Raw genomic sequence first — 17,811 nt, forward strand, 5'->3', positions numbered from 1 at the left:
AAGCAATCTGAAACTCTCAATATCCTTGATATGCACATCTCTCTACAGTCATTTGTGGGAAGTATCACTTTCTCCAGAGAAATAAACAAAAGCCTGAATCTCTTGTCCTGAAAAGATATAAAGCTGCCATTCAGCTGCCTCCTGGCTTCAGCCTGTGAAAAATACAGGAAAGCAACACCAGGTACAGTACAAAAGAACTGGGATATATCACTTTCCATCCTCCCTGGACTCTCTATTTTCAGCTGTCACTGCTAGAGGTATAAATACATATCCACACAATTCACAATTTTTCCCAGATTTTCTGTTGAAATTCCCATTCATGTGGGACCAGGCTGGGCCACCCTTGCTCACTGTGAATGCTTTCACAGTGCGTGGTCCCAGAGCACCAAGTTTGACACAGAGCAGCACAAATGTCTGAGCAAAGTCTCACGGTCTGGCGCCGAGCACGCCGCAGCCACAGCGCTGAGGTAAAATGTTTACATGAGATTTTTGATGTCTCAAATCAAAAGTGATGACTTGTAACTCCAAACCCCCAGCAAGGGAGTGATGGTGGTTTATTGTATTTATGATGAGTGGAAAAATTCTGTTTTAGACTGCTGCTGATTTGTCAGATAAGCACTTCTTAAGTTTAAAGGAACAAGTGACTACATTAATTTCAAATTTACCAAACCTGAGAAGATAAAAATTTGATTTGAAACAAACAAACAAAAAAAAGGTATTAATTATTTTCTATAATTGTAATGTGAAGAATGAAATTACGACAAAAACAAGTGACTTACTAGTTGGAAAAATAGTTCTGATATTAAGACCACTTTTAGAATTAGTGAAACCCATAAGAATGCTTCAGTGTTACAGACAGAAAAGTGAACATGGAGAAAATCTCAGTATCAATTAGGTGCTGCTTTCCTCAACATACTTTCAAAGAGTTTTGTAGTTTTTTAAAATTCGTATTTATTTATTTTTGTTTACAATTGATTCACATTCCCTCTTCTGCCTGAACACTGAAAACCAGTCCGGTTGCCCTGGTTCCAGCTGGGATAAAGTTAATTTTTCTTCTTAGTAGCTAGTGTAGTGCTGAGTTTTGGATTCAGTATGAGAATAATGTTGATAACACACTGATGTTTTGGTTGTTGCTGAGCAGTGCTTATCCCATGTCAAGGACTTCTCATGCTCTGCCAAGTGAGGAAGGATACAAGAAGCTGGAAGGGAGTGTGGCTGGGACAGCTGACCTGAACTGGCTAAAGGGATGTTGTATGCTATAAAATATATTGCCCAGTATTTAAACTGGTGGTAACTGGTTGGGAGCTGCTGATCACTCTCCAGGGGAAAGTTGGCTGTCCTTCAGCAGGTGGTGAGCAATTGTACTGTGTATCACTTGTTTCTCTTGGATTTTATTTTTTTCTCTCTCTCTTCATTACTATTACTGGTTTTGTTATCATTAGTATTATTAGCATATTTTACTCTGTTTCAATTATTAAATTTTTCTTGTCTCCACCCACAGATTTCTGGATTTTTGTTTGCTTGATTTTTTTCTTTTCAGATTATTCTCCTCATCCCACTTGGTGGAGAGGCATTGAGGGGCTGTGTGGTATTAGCTGTCAGCTGGGGTTAAACCACAACATGTGCTGGGCAGTAACAGAGAAACAGGCTGGCTGGAGTTTATGCACTGCCCAAAAAGTGCCACTCTCAGGGTACTGAGGGGCTGCCACCTGCATTGTCACTGTGCACTTCCTCCAGAAGCCTCAAGAGAGCTGCAGTCTGGAAAATTGGTGGTCACATCATCCTGACACTGCCTTTGACCGTGCAGGGCAGGATATATGCTCTCATTCCCAGCACACGGCACATGCCTGGCAGGCTGGATTTAGCCTGTGCCTCTGGGCTGGAAACATAAAGAAAGGAAAAGTTCTGGCGCCTCTGTGCACTCAGGAGAGCTGATGTGCTCCAGGGGAAAGTGGTCTGAGCAGGAAAAAAGGCACGTGTCACTCCTTGGTGCTGACAGGACAGACACAGCCTTGGAAATGTCAGTGCTTCTGGAGCTGCTGCACACACCAGGGAGAGAGACAGGCCAGGGTAAGGCTTTGGAACACCCCTAAACACAGATGTCATAACACATGCAGACTGGCAGCTCAACATCACCAACTCCAGAATCGATTCTAGAGATGAGCTTCAAACACCATGAATTCAAAATCAATGATTCTCCTTTCTGCAGCAAGCAGGAATGTGCCTTCTCCCAGCTTTGCAGTGGCAGCAACAAGCAATTTGTTTAGAGAGCTTGTTGTTTCCCCTATTGGCATTAAAATGTCTCCAAGCTTCTTCCTCTCCTTGGTGGTTTAAACTCCACCCTCTGCTGATAAACACCACCAAAAGATCTGTGCATTAACCAAACCTCCTGCTTGGGTGCTATGCTCATTTCAAGAGCAATCAAATGGCATTAACTCCTTATGGATTTCTGGCCATTCTGAGATTTAGTTTAAGCTGAGAGGTGTTTCTTTCCTCAACTCTGATTCAAAACAGCAAAATCTGGCTCTGTTTCAGCTGTGTATCAGTTCAGTTGTGTAATTATATGAAGTCTCATTTTAAGAAGGGAATGAATTTTCCCTTTAAAAAAATCAAGATGAAAATGGCTACACAATTGTGCATGATTGTCTGTATGTGTGAGGAACCCACTACAAAAATTTGTGGGTGAAATGTACTCATATGAGACCTTTTGCTTTGCAACTGATACTAGGAAAAAAATGAGATAGACCATAATCTGTCCTTCTGCAGGATTCAATGAAGATTTTTATGATAAAAAACCAAAAATGTGGAAAAAGGCTTTACAATGCAGCTTTAAAGGTAGCACTTCTCAGGTTAATAGATGTAGTACACAGTTTAAAATGTGTATAAAGCCCATAGTCACTGCCTTGAGGTGACAAAGAGAAATCTGAAATATGGAGGGCAGAAGACAGAGAGGGAGAGAGGGGGATTTAAGATTTTCCAGAAGCTCCTCTCCCAGTCTACCTTCCCCCTCCCTTGCTCTGGATCCTCCTAATCCACACTATAAACCAAACATAATTTAGAGAGCACTCTTATGATGAGTCTAATTCCATCTATTTAAAAACTAGAGTAATGTGGTACACTGTGAAGTCCTGTTTCCCAGGCTTCTCTTTTCAGAGAAGAGAAGTTGTCTTCCCCCATGTTTTAAATGAACTGAGGTAATTTTAGGCACTGCTGCAATCTAAGTAGTCGTGGCTACAAATATTTACACTAAAGCCTTTTAAAAGAGTGAAAAAGGATGAATTTTAAATAAACTGTGCAGAAGTACAAAAAGATTATGATAGATAGATAGATACTATTTGAAGAATTCTTAGGAGCTTCCTACTGCATTTTTTGACTTACAGTTGAAGATAGTAGAACTGAAAAGGAAACTGAGTGGGATTTTTTTTCCCCAGCTGTTTATGATAGCACAGAGTACTTCTTGGAAAGGAGAACTTGAAATCCATAGCAACCTTCTTATAACAAGTTAAAGCTATTTGTGAAAAGTGGCCAAGGCCCATGATCAACGGATACCAACACACACTAAAAATGGAAGGACAATAAATCTCTGCAGTGCACTAACTTGTGATCATTAAAAAATGTTGGTTTGGGCATGCAGTACTCAGTGAGGAATACTCTCAAGTGAAATGTATTATTTCAAAAGAAACCTGGATTTCTTCTCCTGGGGATGCCATACCCCCCACATAGATACAACCAAGTCTACACTGACATCCCAACTTATGTTTCAATAATGTTAACAGGAAGCTAACTGTGCCATATTAACAAAATTTAATTATAGGCAGCAAAAAATTACAATGTGTAAGAATTCTATGCAAGCCAGGCTATCCACCATGTACCAAGAATTTTTACTGTCACTGAGGCAGAAATGGGAACAAGATGCTTTAGGAAATAATGATGATCTGCAAAAATAAAATAAAACTAAAAAAATCAGGGATACTTAGCCTGGTTTTCATACAGTTCTGTCAAAAGATGACAATGCTATCAAAAGTTGCAGGTAGTCTGAAAGGGCCATCAGACCTTGCTGGTGGACAGCTGGAAAAAAACCAGAACTCTCAGGTGACCCCCTTCTCTGTACTGAGACCCAATGTGTGACCTTAACTGTGTCAAAAGAGAGAGCAGCTCTCTAATATGAGGAGGTGCAAGTCCTAAGTGGGCTCCTCATAGGCCAGAGAGAGACAAAAAGAGAAGAGAATCCCTGCCAGTCCTGTGTTCAGAGAGCAGGGAGCATTTATGAGAACAAAACAAGCAACCTCATCCATTCAGATGAGGACTTTGTTTTTGCTTCTCTGTCCTGTCATCCTATTTCATACTTAGAAGGGTAAAAAAAGTCATCCCAAACTTTGGGAATTAGTGTGTGGTCATAGGACAAGAGAAGCATGCAAACACCTCCTGCAGAAAATGATAATTTATATATAACAATTCAACCTGAACAAAGAATTTTTTTTCTTTTACTGGAAGATTCTGATACTGAGCCTACAAGGCAATCAAGTCCACACATAAAGACAGAAAAAATCCTTATTACTAGTTCTTGAGTGTTATTCAGCACCTAGCAACAAAGCATTTTAGTATTCAAACAAAACACAACTCGTAGTAACAAATGGTACTCAAAACAGCCTACCAAAATTATGTTTGAAATATTAATATCAAAATTATGCACTGTTATTCAGCATTTTTAAATTCCTTGAGACCAATTCAGAAATTACTGATGCCAGTAAACTAACAAAAGCAAGGGACTGTACTGCATCACTGTATTACTCACGGGCTATGAACTAGGCAAAAAATAAAGTGTGTATTACCTTTTTACAGATGTTTAACATAATTTAATAAAGCTGATGTTTATTTCAGAATGAATGTATAGCAAAAGTAGTGCTTGCTGAACAACCAATTAAAATCATTATTCCCTGCACTCTGATTTTATTCATTAACCCAAAAATCTTAAAATTATACAACTTGTAGTAAAATTCTACTTTGTCTATTCCAAAGAAAGAATTATTGAAATGTTATCTTTAGAACAGCAGTCACAGTAGTCTGCAGCAGTGAAACCTGATACAAAAACAATTGCTTTTTCCACAGCCATGGGATTTAGGAAATTTCAGGCACTAGAAAAAAGCCTTCAGGTTTTCTTTACTTTTTTTTTTAAATTGAGTGCTGAAGTACACTACACAAACCTACTTGCTTCAATTCTTGCACTGAGTGATTAAAATGCCCAATTTTTGAGAACTATACAGTAAATAAACCCCTTTCAGCAGTAAAAAGCCTCTAGCTTCAACTTATTTCTGTAGTAACATTTCTCCAAATTATTTGGATGCCTGTTTACATGCTTAAAAACATCTGTCTCAAATCCTTGTTTCAAAGCACCCAACTGGAGGAAGGAATCTCAAAAGTTTTTATGTGTTATTCTCCTGTAAAATATTGCTGCCACTGTTGTGAGATTCTATGTAAAAAATCAAACCAAACCAAACCAAGCCAACATCCATTTAGCACATAAAAATCATGGAAGCAGTTATTCATTAAAATACTTACAGAATGCTTCTTTTATCCATATTTTAGAAATGCTTCAGGAATCTTAGTGTTCATCAGTTGCATCAGTTAAGACAAGAACCTTCAGGGCTCTAATCTCCTCTTCAGACATTTTTCTCATTTCCTGCTGATTAACTTTTAAGATTTCTATTCTTTCACCAGAAATTGGTGGCAGCCAAACTCCTCAGATCCTTGATAGAAATCTGACGTGCTATCAGAGTTTACTGCAGTCATTAAGGGGGAAATGGGCTCTTTAAGCTATTGAAATCACAGGAGATGGTCTCCTTCATTCATCCTGCCAAAAGTTTACTAATTAAAAAAATCCTGAAGTTCATTGGACAATCATTCCAATTATTCTTCCTTCCTTTTTCAAGGGACTGAAGGCAGAATATTGTATCAAACCAGTTCTTTCAAAGGAAGAAATACTGATTTAAACAGAGAACATGAAGACAAGTTCAGACCTAAATACAATCCTAGTTTTAAAATTCCAGTGGTTAAATTCAGCCCCAAGCCTGTGAAGGGTTCACTACAATGCATAATAATTGCTGTACAGCAACTGCTCAACAGCATTTCTGTAATCCCATAAAATTCTGAATTTTGTCTTTGTTGTTTTAATGCTTAATGCGTTTGCATTTACAGCCAACTTGTAATGTGTACCAGCAGCCTGACACAGTGGAAACATTTATGTGGTATCAGACAGATGAAAGAGCAAATCCTATTCGTTTATATTCCGGGTGGTATTTGCAGCCCTTTCCAGAAGCCTTATCAAATAAATGTCTTTCACTGTGTGCCTTGAAGCTACCTTGCACAAAGAGGAGGTGGAAGGAGGAGGAAATTCCAGGCCTGAAGCATGTGCCACCTTTTCAGATAAAAATTCCTTGTCAGTTGACTCTTACAGCAAAATCACAGCCAAGAGTCACTTATCAAAAGTTCCACTCTCTATCTACCTTGCAGACAAGCTCTGTTAACCCTAAAATTAAAGACATCATAATCTAAAAAGGCTTGGTAATCAGAGATTGCCACTGTAAAATATGAACTGGCCGCTACAATTTCCATAGGAATTCTTCTTTTTTCCTGCCAAACAGATAAAGCTGAATGTGCTTAGTGCCTTTGAATTGCAAAATTTACATTTTACAGTTCAGTCACTGCTGCAGCAGGTTTAGGTGCAGGTTAGGCAGGGCTCTGTGCTAAGTAGTGTACACTCCTCCAGAGCCACTGCTTGAGCAGGGAAAGCTAAGAAGAATTCAAAAGATTCCCGTTCGAGGAAAAGATTCCAATCTTCTGCTGACTGACCACAGTCACCTACAGCCAGTGCTGTTATTCTCCTGAAGTCTGAAGCCAACTGAGCCACCTGAGCTGACTCCTGCTGAGTCTCACCCACACTGCCACTGCTGTGATGGTTCCTGGCCAGCTGCAGAGCAGGGCTGCCACTGGAGCCCTACCTTACACTGCTGTGTTTCAGAGAGAACAGCTCATTTCACCAGAAGTTATAAACTTATTACAAAATTACATGTCAAAAAAGCCAAATTAAGTACCACGAATGGGAGCAATGCAAATGGAAGTAGGTGAGAATATGTAAAACCTTTTGTTCTTAGATTTGCTTGAGAGCATTATGGTTAAATGAGAGCATATGGTTAAATGAGGGATTTGCAGATTCTTGAAGATGCCCTGCTTCTATTTGCATTAATGGCAAAACTAATTTTCTCTTGAAGTATGCATTTTTGGTAATTTTGTGTGTCTTAGGAACATTGTTTTCAATGATATATGTAGTAATGAAATATATAATAATGTATTTCCTACAGTCCTGCTTTGAGACATACAACTAAGCAAGTCATGTAATAGAAACCTACACAAAACATGAAATGCATCTTGTATATATATCAAATACAATATAATATAAATACAACAAATATATCCAGCTTGCTTAGTGCTAGAGCAAGAGAGAAGTCCACTGGTTCCAGTGATGCCATTTTTCGGGCAATTTTTTCCTTTTCTGAAGTATATCAGCTACTTGGTGAAATATAATGTGTTGGCAAAATATAATGTATTGTACTCTGGGCTGCTTCCTGGCATTATGTATTGACTGAGGTATTTATTTAATAATTAATCATCTCCTGAATGAAATGCTTCCACATGTATTTAGCAATGTCTCTAGATGCCTTACAGATGCAGTACACATTGCTGCAAAATGAAAACAGAGGCTAGAGAACTCTCCAATTTTAGGTATATGGAAACAACATCAGGATTACATTTCCTTAACTATTTAATTTTCCAAGGAGACAATAAGATATCTTGACAGTTTTAGGGATGGAAATGCTTCTAAGCTGCAGGAGTAAAACACTAAAGGAAGAGTTCAAACTTCACTATGTGAGTACAGAACTCCAAATTTGGTTTATGAATATGGCTGAAGTCACAGTAAGAACATCTGTATGTAGAAAATGCTATGGTGCCCAAAGTTAGGAGCCTGTACAGAGGAAAGTAGTGATTCCAATAACCAGCATCTGTGACGCCAGTGCCACGAGCAGGAAGAACATAAAAATGGAAATGATGTTCCCTCCCCTCTCTTGTATTTTCTACAGCTAACAGTTTATTACACAGAGAGAGAGGGAGAGTTGAACTATCTGAGCTGACAGTTCCTAGCGCAGGGGCACGGCCTGGGCTGGCTCCCAGCTCGGAGGCAGTGCTGTGGCTGGGGCTATGCAGCATTCCCGAGCATTCCCAAAACAGGGAGCCCTGCAGGGCATGCATCAGGCACCAGGCAGAGGTGAGCAGCAGGAAAGGGTCCTGTGGGATCCAGGGCAGCTCCCTGTGACACCCAGGATAGCTGCTCACCACCTCCCATCCACACCTCCCCGACAGCTGCATATCTCAATGGCCCTGGTGCCGCACGCTCCACCTTTCAGTGCCCAGATAACCCTGCACAGGAGACAGGCACTGGGCTCAGCCGTGGTGTGAGTGGAAATGATGAGTAGAGAAAAAGATAAATCCTTTTCTTAGTGCTGCCAGCCCCGAGGCCCTGAAGAGCACTGCTTGTGGCCTGCCACATTTCACTCCCTGCCGCAGCCCCTCTGTGCAGACACTTGACTGTAGCCATGATATTTTCTGAAAAATCCTTTCCTTAGGATTTTTTCTCCTGAGAAGCTGAGAGGCCTCAGGAACAAAATGTAAAAAATTATTATCTGCTGCTGTGGAATGCAACGGGTGGATCTGTGATTGGTCTCATGTGGTTGTTTCTAATTAATGGCCAATCACAGTCAGCTGGCTTGGACTCTGTCTGAGACACAAGATTTTTTAATGATTCCTTCTTTTTCTATTCTTAGCTAGCCTTCTGATGAAAGCCTTCCTTCTATTCTTTTAGTATAGTTTTGAAATAATATATATAATAAAATAAGAAATCAAGCCTTCTGGAACATGGAGTCAAATCCTCATCTCTTCCCTCATCCTGAGACCCCTGTGAACACAGTCACACTTGACAGATGGGGATTGTCCCTTTCCTGACAAGGACACACGTCTTGGGTCACCACTGACAGCTCTCATGTTCCTCCTCTGGCACAGAGTCTGGCACAGGAATACCACAGCCCGTTGCTGAGATACTGAAGGGGAAAAAACCCAAACCAAAGCTCCACAAATAACCCGAACCCACACAAACCCACGCCAAGCCCCCTCCTTGCCCTTTGCTGAATTTAACATGCCTGCACAGTGGCAGCTGTAATGTCTGAAGCTGTGATTGGCAGTGCAGCCCTCTGTTTACAAATAGCAACAAAAATAACTCAATTTGGCACTGCAGAACACACATTTACTAAACTCTACAGTCAACAGATCATGTGATGATAACCAAAAGTGCAGAAAAGAGTTGCCAGTTGCATTCCTTGAATCATGCAGAAAAGAACCCCCATAAAATCATAAAAAAGCAATGAATCAACCAAAAAATTCAAAGAGCTGCGTGTCCACAAACAGTCAATCTTATTTTAGTACTGAAACAAGATCAGTCTACTTTTCTAGATATAGCATAGTCAAAAAGCTGGCCCTTTAGGAAAAAAAAACCAAACACGTTTTAACAAGGGAAGAGGAGAGGAGGGAAAAAGAGGAGAAGGCAGAAAAAGGAGGAAAAATGTGAAAAAATCTGAATGGAAAATCCATTTGCTAGAGGAGTATTTTTTTCCCTCCCATAAAAACTGGTCTCTTGGATACGCTAATAAATGGATTTTGATCGCAATTTATTTCATTACCAACTACAAATTGTCCCTGCACATTACAGTTTCTCACATCAATCCCTCCTATGAAGACATTAGTGCAGACAAATGGCTCAGGAGGTAATCCATTCACACTGGGAAACAAATTATCCCATAACAATATCCTCAGAGCAAAGCTGTCACAGTGTAAATATCTACTGTGTAATACAAACACTTAAAAATTAGGATCTTGATGAATCAGGACTTAGGCTATGATCTTGTTCTTTAAAAATCCCAGTTTATTATCAAAAAGATCTCATTCAATTTCTAACATCTACATGCTTAAGTCATTTTATATCTATTGCCATCATTAATCTAAATGGGATTTCAAGTATGTTTTTGTTTATTATTTTGAATAGGAATATGAAAGTTTAGGGCTACCAAGAGTTTAATTTCAGAAATGTAACTGCTCAACCAGTCATCAAAGCAAATTTTCTTAATAGTAACATTTTACAGGAGTAACAGTTGGTTTAAGAGTGATCTTCAGAACAAATCATTATTTAAGAAATAATTCAGCCTTTTTACTTTGGATAGAACGTGCTTACTGCTCACAAGTTTATCCTTTATTCTCCAACACTGAGCATGAGAGCTGGTTATTTTACAAACATAAGGTATGAGTTTTGATGTATAAACATCACGGTGACGAACAAAACAGAACATCTCAAAATTCTTGGTTTTATGAGATTTTCAACGAAAGAATTCAATACTTTCCTAACAGAGGGACACCAAATGTTTCTGGTGGAAAAAGGAGAGCGGGTTCAGGGCAAGACCTTTCCTGTTACAGTAAATGTGTCAAAATAGAGGCCTGTTACCAAATAAAATACTTTTAAGCCTATACTTCCCCAGAACTCCATAATGACTAATTCCCACTGAACAGAGAAAAGGACAGAAGGACCATCAGCGCCCAGAAAAAAGCATCAGGATGACATCATTGCCTGTCTGCTAGCCAGGAAAGGAAGAGAGGGATTATCTGAACAGTGAACATCTGGATTGTGTATATAAAGGCAGTGAAGGATTTTTATACATATTAGTTCACTGAGTTCCACTGAATTTTTATCTTACAAAGAAACAGTAGTGCTACGATACGCTTTCATAATGAAAAAGCAACAGGAATTCCAGTGGTCTGGGTTAGTGTACTAAAAGATACACAAACAGATTTATCATTCACTGCTTCTCTACTGTATTTAATTGGAAAAACTTGGCAGATACTTGAACTCACAACTCTTCCTTTTGGAGTTAAAATAATGCAGCTTAGTAACACTGTCTTTCTTCTTTCTGTGTTTCAGATATAATGATTCTAAGTGACTTGATTCTGAACTTGAAGAAATGAAATTTAAAGCATACTCAGTTCTCCATCCCAGCATTGTAAAGACTGCTTAAAAATCTTACATGCGAAGTGTTTCCATTTCCTCAGAATACAACCCAAGACAAATTTGTATTTTCACTTTTTTTTATCTCTAGAGTTGTTGTACAAAGAAAAATCAACTTATTCTAGTACAACTTTATTCAACTTCATTCTTTGCAAAGAAAGATTCTTACCTTGAACTGTTAAAGTTGCTGATGCCTCAGCTTTTCCAACCATATTTTCTGCAACACAAGTGTATGATCCCATGTCTCCTGCCATAACTTTCCTGATTTTCAAGGTATGATCATCACGGATTTCATATCTTTAAATATACATAGTAGTTAACAATGAATAACAGAACTTTGCACAATTTATGTAATGGGTAAAAACATGGGGGATTTGCTCTAAAAATATTCTCATTTTTGTATTTCCCACAAGGAGAAAAAAAGTATAGATACTTATAAATGCAAAATGAAGTTTTAAAATCAAAATATACCCAAGTATTTGAAAACCTTATTCTGATATTATTTGCACATAATTGCAAAGCCCTAATGCAGTACACTTTAGTTGTTAGAATTATTTTAACAAGTCATTATAACAGTATTTATTATCCTCCATCTGAATGACAGGCTTTTTAATATGGTTGAAAAGAAAATATTGTTCCAAAAAAGATTAGAATTGCTTGAAATTAAAGAGAAATCACAATTCATTCTTTTTTTTCTTTTTTTCCTGGAGGACAATGTGGCCTTTTACCAATTTCTTTCCTTTCATCACCTTTCTCTTTTATATATAATGCAGTCAATGTGTTTCTATTTATGGTAAGTAGATTTTTCTCCTAAAAATGATAGTTTTTTTTAAAGCTATAGACTACATTACTAAGAAGCTGTATTTAAAAAGTGGCCAACTTATAAATCCAACCCTGTTAAAGTGTTTCTTCTTTCAGTCCACTCTCTGAAAGTTTTTTAAACTGATAATTAGAATTTCAAAGTAAATAAATAAGTATTTAATCTATCTCTATATCAATCCATCACAGGATGTGTTTATTTTTAATAGTGTGTGTTACTTTTTGGCCTGAATTACAGCAATAAAAAAAAAAGTTCACTGGAAACCTAGCAACAAAAACATGTATAACCAAGGCCGCTTTCTACATTGCCAGACTACATTTTACATCAATTGCAATTCCAATATGTACCTTTTGATGTTCTAATCTCTTTTACTATTTGTTATACATTCTCCAAAACTTTTAGTAATCACAAAAGACTCTTCAGGTGAAGAACTAATCTTTATCTGATACTACTAGCTGCACTTGGTTGCTTTATATTATATTTTATATTATATTTTATTGTTTTTATATTATATTTATATTATATGTTTTATGTTATATTTGTCAGGTGTTGTCACAACAAAAACTTGAAAACAGATCGTTCCTAAGTTTCAACATAACTTGTAAATTCAACTAGAGCTAATTAGAAATGTTTTATTGGATCAAGCCAGGCCTTTTGCATTCAAGACAAAGAAATACTAGGTGTCAATCACTGAATGGCCCCATCATACACCAAACTAGATTTATAACTAGATGTTATAAAAAGGGTGACTGCAAGTACTGTACCTTGCTTTTGGCAGCTCTCCGTCATCTTTCCTCCATCTCACTGTAGGGACTGGGTCACCTCTTGCCTCGCACTTAAACTCTGCGCTGTCATCCACAGTCACTGCCAAATTGCTGGGTCTCTTCACAAAAGATGGTCTCTCTAAAGGGAAAGGAAAGGAAATCAAGGGTCAATCCAGCAGTTCTGAGTCCAGATTGCACAGGATCTCTGTGAGGCTGCTCGCAGGTGTCAGCAGCAGCAAGCACCTCATGCAATAATTTCCAACGCTGCATTTGAAAGGCAACTTTTTCTTTCACCAGCACACATGAAGTAAAACAAGCCAAAAAAACCCCAGAATGTCCTCTCTGTAGTTTTTGTTCATCAAAACTGCTGCCTATCCCTGACTTAAATTGCAGGACATAGATGACCCAAGTCCTGGCTCACCAGAGTCAGATTAATTGCTGCACACCTATGCTCAGACTTTCTGGAACAAAAAGGTGACCTCAGTACAGGCTGTGTTGTTTTGGCAAACCCTGTGAATTTCAGTAAAGGTATTGATACACTTTTCTACCTGTAACAGGATTCAAAGCTGTAGGTTGCTGGGCCATTCATACTTTCATAATTCCACACCAGGCTGAACTGCAGTGAGGTTTGCACACTCCCAAGGATAAAAGTGGCTTTAATAATTTCTGGAATATTCCAGGAATGACCCATCTAGAAGAGCAGCACCAGATGACAACAGCATGTCCATAAAAGAACTGGGAAGGTTTAACAGGAGAGTGTTTGGCAGGTTCCTTTGCCTAAGGCAGATGAACTTTTTGTCTATAAACCTGTGAAAGCTCTGAGGGAGTTGAGAAGGCAGTTGCATGTTTTGACTTGTATGTACTAAAGATATAAATATCATCCCCCTGGAACTGCAACAGTCTGAGGCCATTGGCACCATCAGGAAGTGTGAATACCCAAAAATACACCACAAATTTCTCACAGGAGTACAAAACAACCAGACAGAAGGATAAAGAGAAAATCCCATGCTCTTCATGTCTCACATTTGTGTCTGAGAAAAGCAGTTCTAAATATTACTCTGGATTTGCAGACACAGAGATTCAATATTACAAAAACTTAATGGTTCAAAAAGGAAATGTGACCTGAACAAAACCTTATTAAAAAAAAAAAAATCTTCCTTTGTTCTAGAGGATGTCCAGACCAGCTGGACACTTGTGCTGTAGAAAAATTAACTTTGCTGGCAATGGTTGGAAATAATGTTAAATGAAATAGCAAGTTGATCTTTAAGCTGTCAGTTCTAGCTTGAGTTCATATACAAGAAGTGAGAAATAAAACAGAGATCTACAGACATAAATCTGGTTGTGAATTAAAAAGACACAAATATAGACAACCCCCTACACTGGCCCCTTTCTTGTAGATGCCGAAAAAACCAAACCTGAATGTAAGAAAAGAACATCCAGATTAAATCTCAGAGTAGGAATCGTTTGGGGAAGAATATTTAACTGAACTATGGCAAGAGAAAAAAGACTGATCTGGTAAGACCAAGGGTGCTGCCCACAAGAGGCACATTGTTCTCCAGATCAGTTTCCTGAAGGAAGAGTAATGGACTTCCAGGAGTTTTTGTCTGCCCATTTATAACACTCCTACTCAAATGCAGAAACGGATAAGGGAAATCAACACTGATTTAAGAATCTCTCTTTGTCACATGATTATTTGGTACGTACAAGGAAAGCTTAGCAAGGATCACTTTGAAACTTTCTAGTATTACAGTTTCTGGCACACCATCCTCTCTCTGATCTAAAGCAGAGACCTAGAAGCAAAAGTTCAACTTCTAAATAACCAAACCTCATAAATAGAAGATTAATGTAGAAAAATTTAATATATGAAGTCAGCATGTTACTTGTGCTTTTTCACGCATATCCAAGTCTGAGTTGAAAGAATAGGGTGTTTTAAAGATTTCTAGACATGGGCTGGTAAGAAATTCAAACCTTTACTGACTCATTTGAAAACAAAACCTTGCTAGTTTCCCCAGGCTGAAAATCTGAAATATGTCTGAAAGGAACAAGAGATGAAGAAAAAGCCAGACAGAGCTCTGCCTGCAATGCACCCCTCTCACAGTTTTTTAGCAAGAGAAGTAATTTTTCAGCCTAAGTTATCAAACAGTCCAGCCCATGATTCCCTGGCTGGCAGCAGACTAGTGATGAGCTATTACATGGTACAGTTAAATAGGAGCCTGGTGCCAGGACTTGACTCATGTAATTACAATTTACTCTCAAGTTTAGATTTTTCTTGGAAGTTCTGAAAGTCTATTTGACAATAAACTTCCTCCACTAGTGCTTCAAAAGTGTTTATACAAAACCAAAATAAACTAGTACAAGTTCCTCCGCTTCTAAAGAGTTACACACCATTTTTTTTCCTGGACATTCAGTTTGAACAATTTTAAGATGGCAAAATACCTTGTTTTATTTAGGAAACCCCTGCTTCACATGAAACTCTGAACAGGTCTTCAAGTTGCCTGAGTCCTAGCTCAACCATGTAGGGAAGACAGATAAAAGTGCCCAAGACAGACAAGACAGCTCTTAAACACGAATTTAACAAAAATAAAGCCACCAACAAATTACTAGTACTGCAGCAGCATTGTGATGGAAACCAGTGTGCTGTGAACCAGGGCTTGGATGGTCTCATCCTGCAAAGATACAACACCTATTTTTGATTTTTTTTCAGAATCAATCAAGCTATCTCAAGCATCCTCTACTTTAAAGTAAAATTGGACATATTTTGAAGGAGAAGCACCTAAATTCTCCTGTGCTGAAGGAATACTGAGACTGCACTTGGACTTACAGCTTCCCTCCTGATGTTGCAACAAAACATGCAATTTTCAGCTAAGCTAAGCTATCTTAAAGGAAAACATATTTTTTGATGTTCAGACTATCACTAGGATCACTTGAACAAGCAGATCTGTTGTAGTTTTACAACACTCAGCACACGTTCCTATAAATGAAAGGAAAATTATTCTAAACAGAAATTTAGAGTAATTCTGATTCTCTCCAGTAAGAAGGACATATAAGCCTCTGATTCTTAAACTTGGTTATTTTTGTTTTGCTGTTATTTCACAATACTCATCCAGTCATGGACACTGGAATTATCTTCAGTTTGAGAATTAAATACAAAAGCATCTTCTAAGAGGAATAAATTGTCCAAGGTGGGCTGCAGAGCCATTACCTTCCTTCTATATACTAGATCACAACCATGAGAAAAACATTTTCAGCACTGAAAGGGAAATGGATCAGAATAATGGTCAGAGAAAGGCTTACTAGGAAAAACAAAAGATGGACATTTTCATCAATGGAGTCTAAAAGGAATTCTTACCTAGAACAGTGAGCTCTGCAACTTCACTTTCACGTTCTCCAACCATATTTGTTCCAACACAAACGTATTTCCCAGCATCATTCTTTCTTGTGTATGTGATCATGAGCTTTCCTCCTCTGATCTACGACAAATCAAGGATAATAAAAATACTTCAGTATGAATTATCAATTTAATAACAATAGCTTAGAAAATATTTTGTTACAGATAATAAAACAGAACAAGCCATCTCTGGTTTTCCATATCACATTAAAAAAAAGTGAAAAAAAATTACTATTAGTCTAATTTCTCTCTCTTATGCAAAAAGCTTGTGTTTTAGTTTTATATCAGTATTTTAAAATCTCTGAGATTTGGAGACTTGTTAGTTTTTTCTTCATTCTGTGTAATGTATTGCTGGCTGCACACCAGCCTGTTTAATGCTTGTTAGCCAGAAGGACTACAATTCCTTCCCATGTACTGATACAATCAGGTGGAGAGTAAAAATTAGCACGAGACATAAATCTCATTTTCACATCAAGTGCTGCAATTACTTTTTCTTGACAAGAAATATGTGCATGCTATCCTGCTGCTGGTCGTGCTCATTATTATTCATGAATTTTGTGTTTGTTTCGGTTTTCATTTCTCAAGGAAGTGAAGAAAATTCTTTATTCTTTAATTCTTCACCTTAAATAAAGTAAGTTTAAACGCTGACAAGCAGATGAGCGGAAGCAATTAATTCTTTGAATTCAGCTTTTGGGAGATAACAGAATTCCAATAACCCCCAAATCAGAAAACACACTTACCTTTGTGATTCCAAATCTTATTATATTATATAAAAATGTACATTAAATGCATATGAAAATACCTGATCTTTCTTTAAAGGATTTATTCCCCCATTCTATAGACCAAATGGTTGAACAAGTTACAAAGTTCACCAAAATGCAGCAAAATTCGTATAGGCAGCTGCATGTGTACCATGCTTACTTTGATATACAAAGAAAGTTCCTTAATTATAAAAGATACATTCTGAAGTACACATATGCTTACAAGCCCTATCACTTTGGAAAATCATTGCAGTTCAAGCCATGGGTGGAAGCAGACAATAAATAAAAGCCACATATGAAGCTACATGAAAGGCTCTAATGTGGTCAGTGACAAGGAGGAGAGTGTTCTCAATATGAGGTATTTAGCTCCAGTTGCCTGCAGCTAGAAATCTATCCCTGGAAATTTGACATCTCGAGCAGTGTTGGGCTCTGATTGTCATTGTAGGATGTACAGGCACAAAGATGACAGTCAGTTATTGAGATAAATGGACACGCACGTGGAGCGTAGACAGTGTTGCATACAAATTTCATTCTGTTGCCTTTGGCACTCATTGCTTGAGAGCACAAGAGAAATGTCCTTTATCATTCAGAAAGCTGGTAATGCTGAAATTTCAGTGGAGATTTGAGGCATGAGGAATGAAAAAATAAAGGTGACCTGCAAACACACATTTTTCAAGAATCGATAAGCAGTTTTGGATTGCTGACTGCCTGAACTGGTGAGCAGGGGAAGAGGATGTAAACTATAACAAGAAGTCTATCTGTATTTATTTCTCTTTTACATGTCCCTAAATCACAGAAAGCAATGATTTTCCAAATAATGTATGCAAAGGACTAAAAAAAAAAAACCCAATTTTTGAATGACTTTCACTTGCATTTTGGGGTATTTGTATATTCAGATACATATGCAGAAATATACAACT

The 17,811-nt window shown here is 37.9% G+C and overlaps 1 protein-coding gene across 8 annotated transcripts in view; it reads right to left on the reverse strand.

The window, feature by feature from the left end:
• ROBO1 (roundabout guidance receptor 1) overlaps positions 1-17,811 on the reverse strand; it is a 687,859-nt gene that overhangs the window by 70,801 nt on the left and 599,247 nt on the right. For all 8 annotated transcript variants that reach the window (XM_036406668.2, XM_036406676.2, XM_036406700.2 and 5 more), the window contains 3 exons: positions 16,092-16,212; positions 12,743-12,881; positions 11,328-11,455 (listed from right to left, as the gene is read on the reverse strand). In XM_036406668.2, the coding sequence (XP_036262561.1) occupies positions 11,328-11,455; positions 12,743-12,881; positions 16,092-16,212 (388 nt within the window). The remainder of the gene's footprint in view (positions 1-11,327; positions 11,456-12,742; positions 12,882-16,091; positions 16,213-17,811) is intronic.

This window comes from Molothrus ater, chromosome 2, assembly GCF_012460135.2.
Source record: "Molothrus ater isolate BHLD 08-10-18 breed brown headed cowbird chromosome 2, BPBGC_Mater_1.1, whole genome shotgun sequence".
NCBI classification, from domain to species: Eukaryota; Metazoa; Chordata; class Aves; order Passeriformes; family Icteridae; genus Molothrus; species Molothrus ater.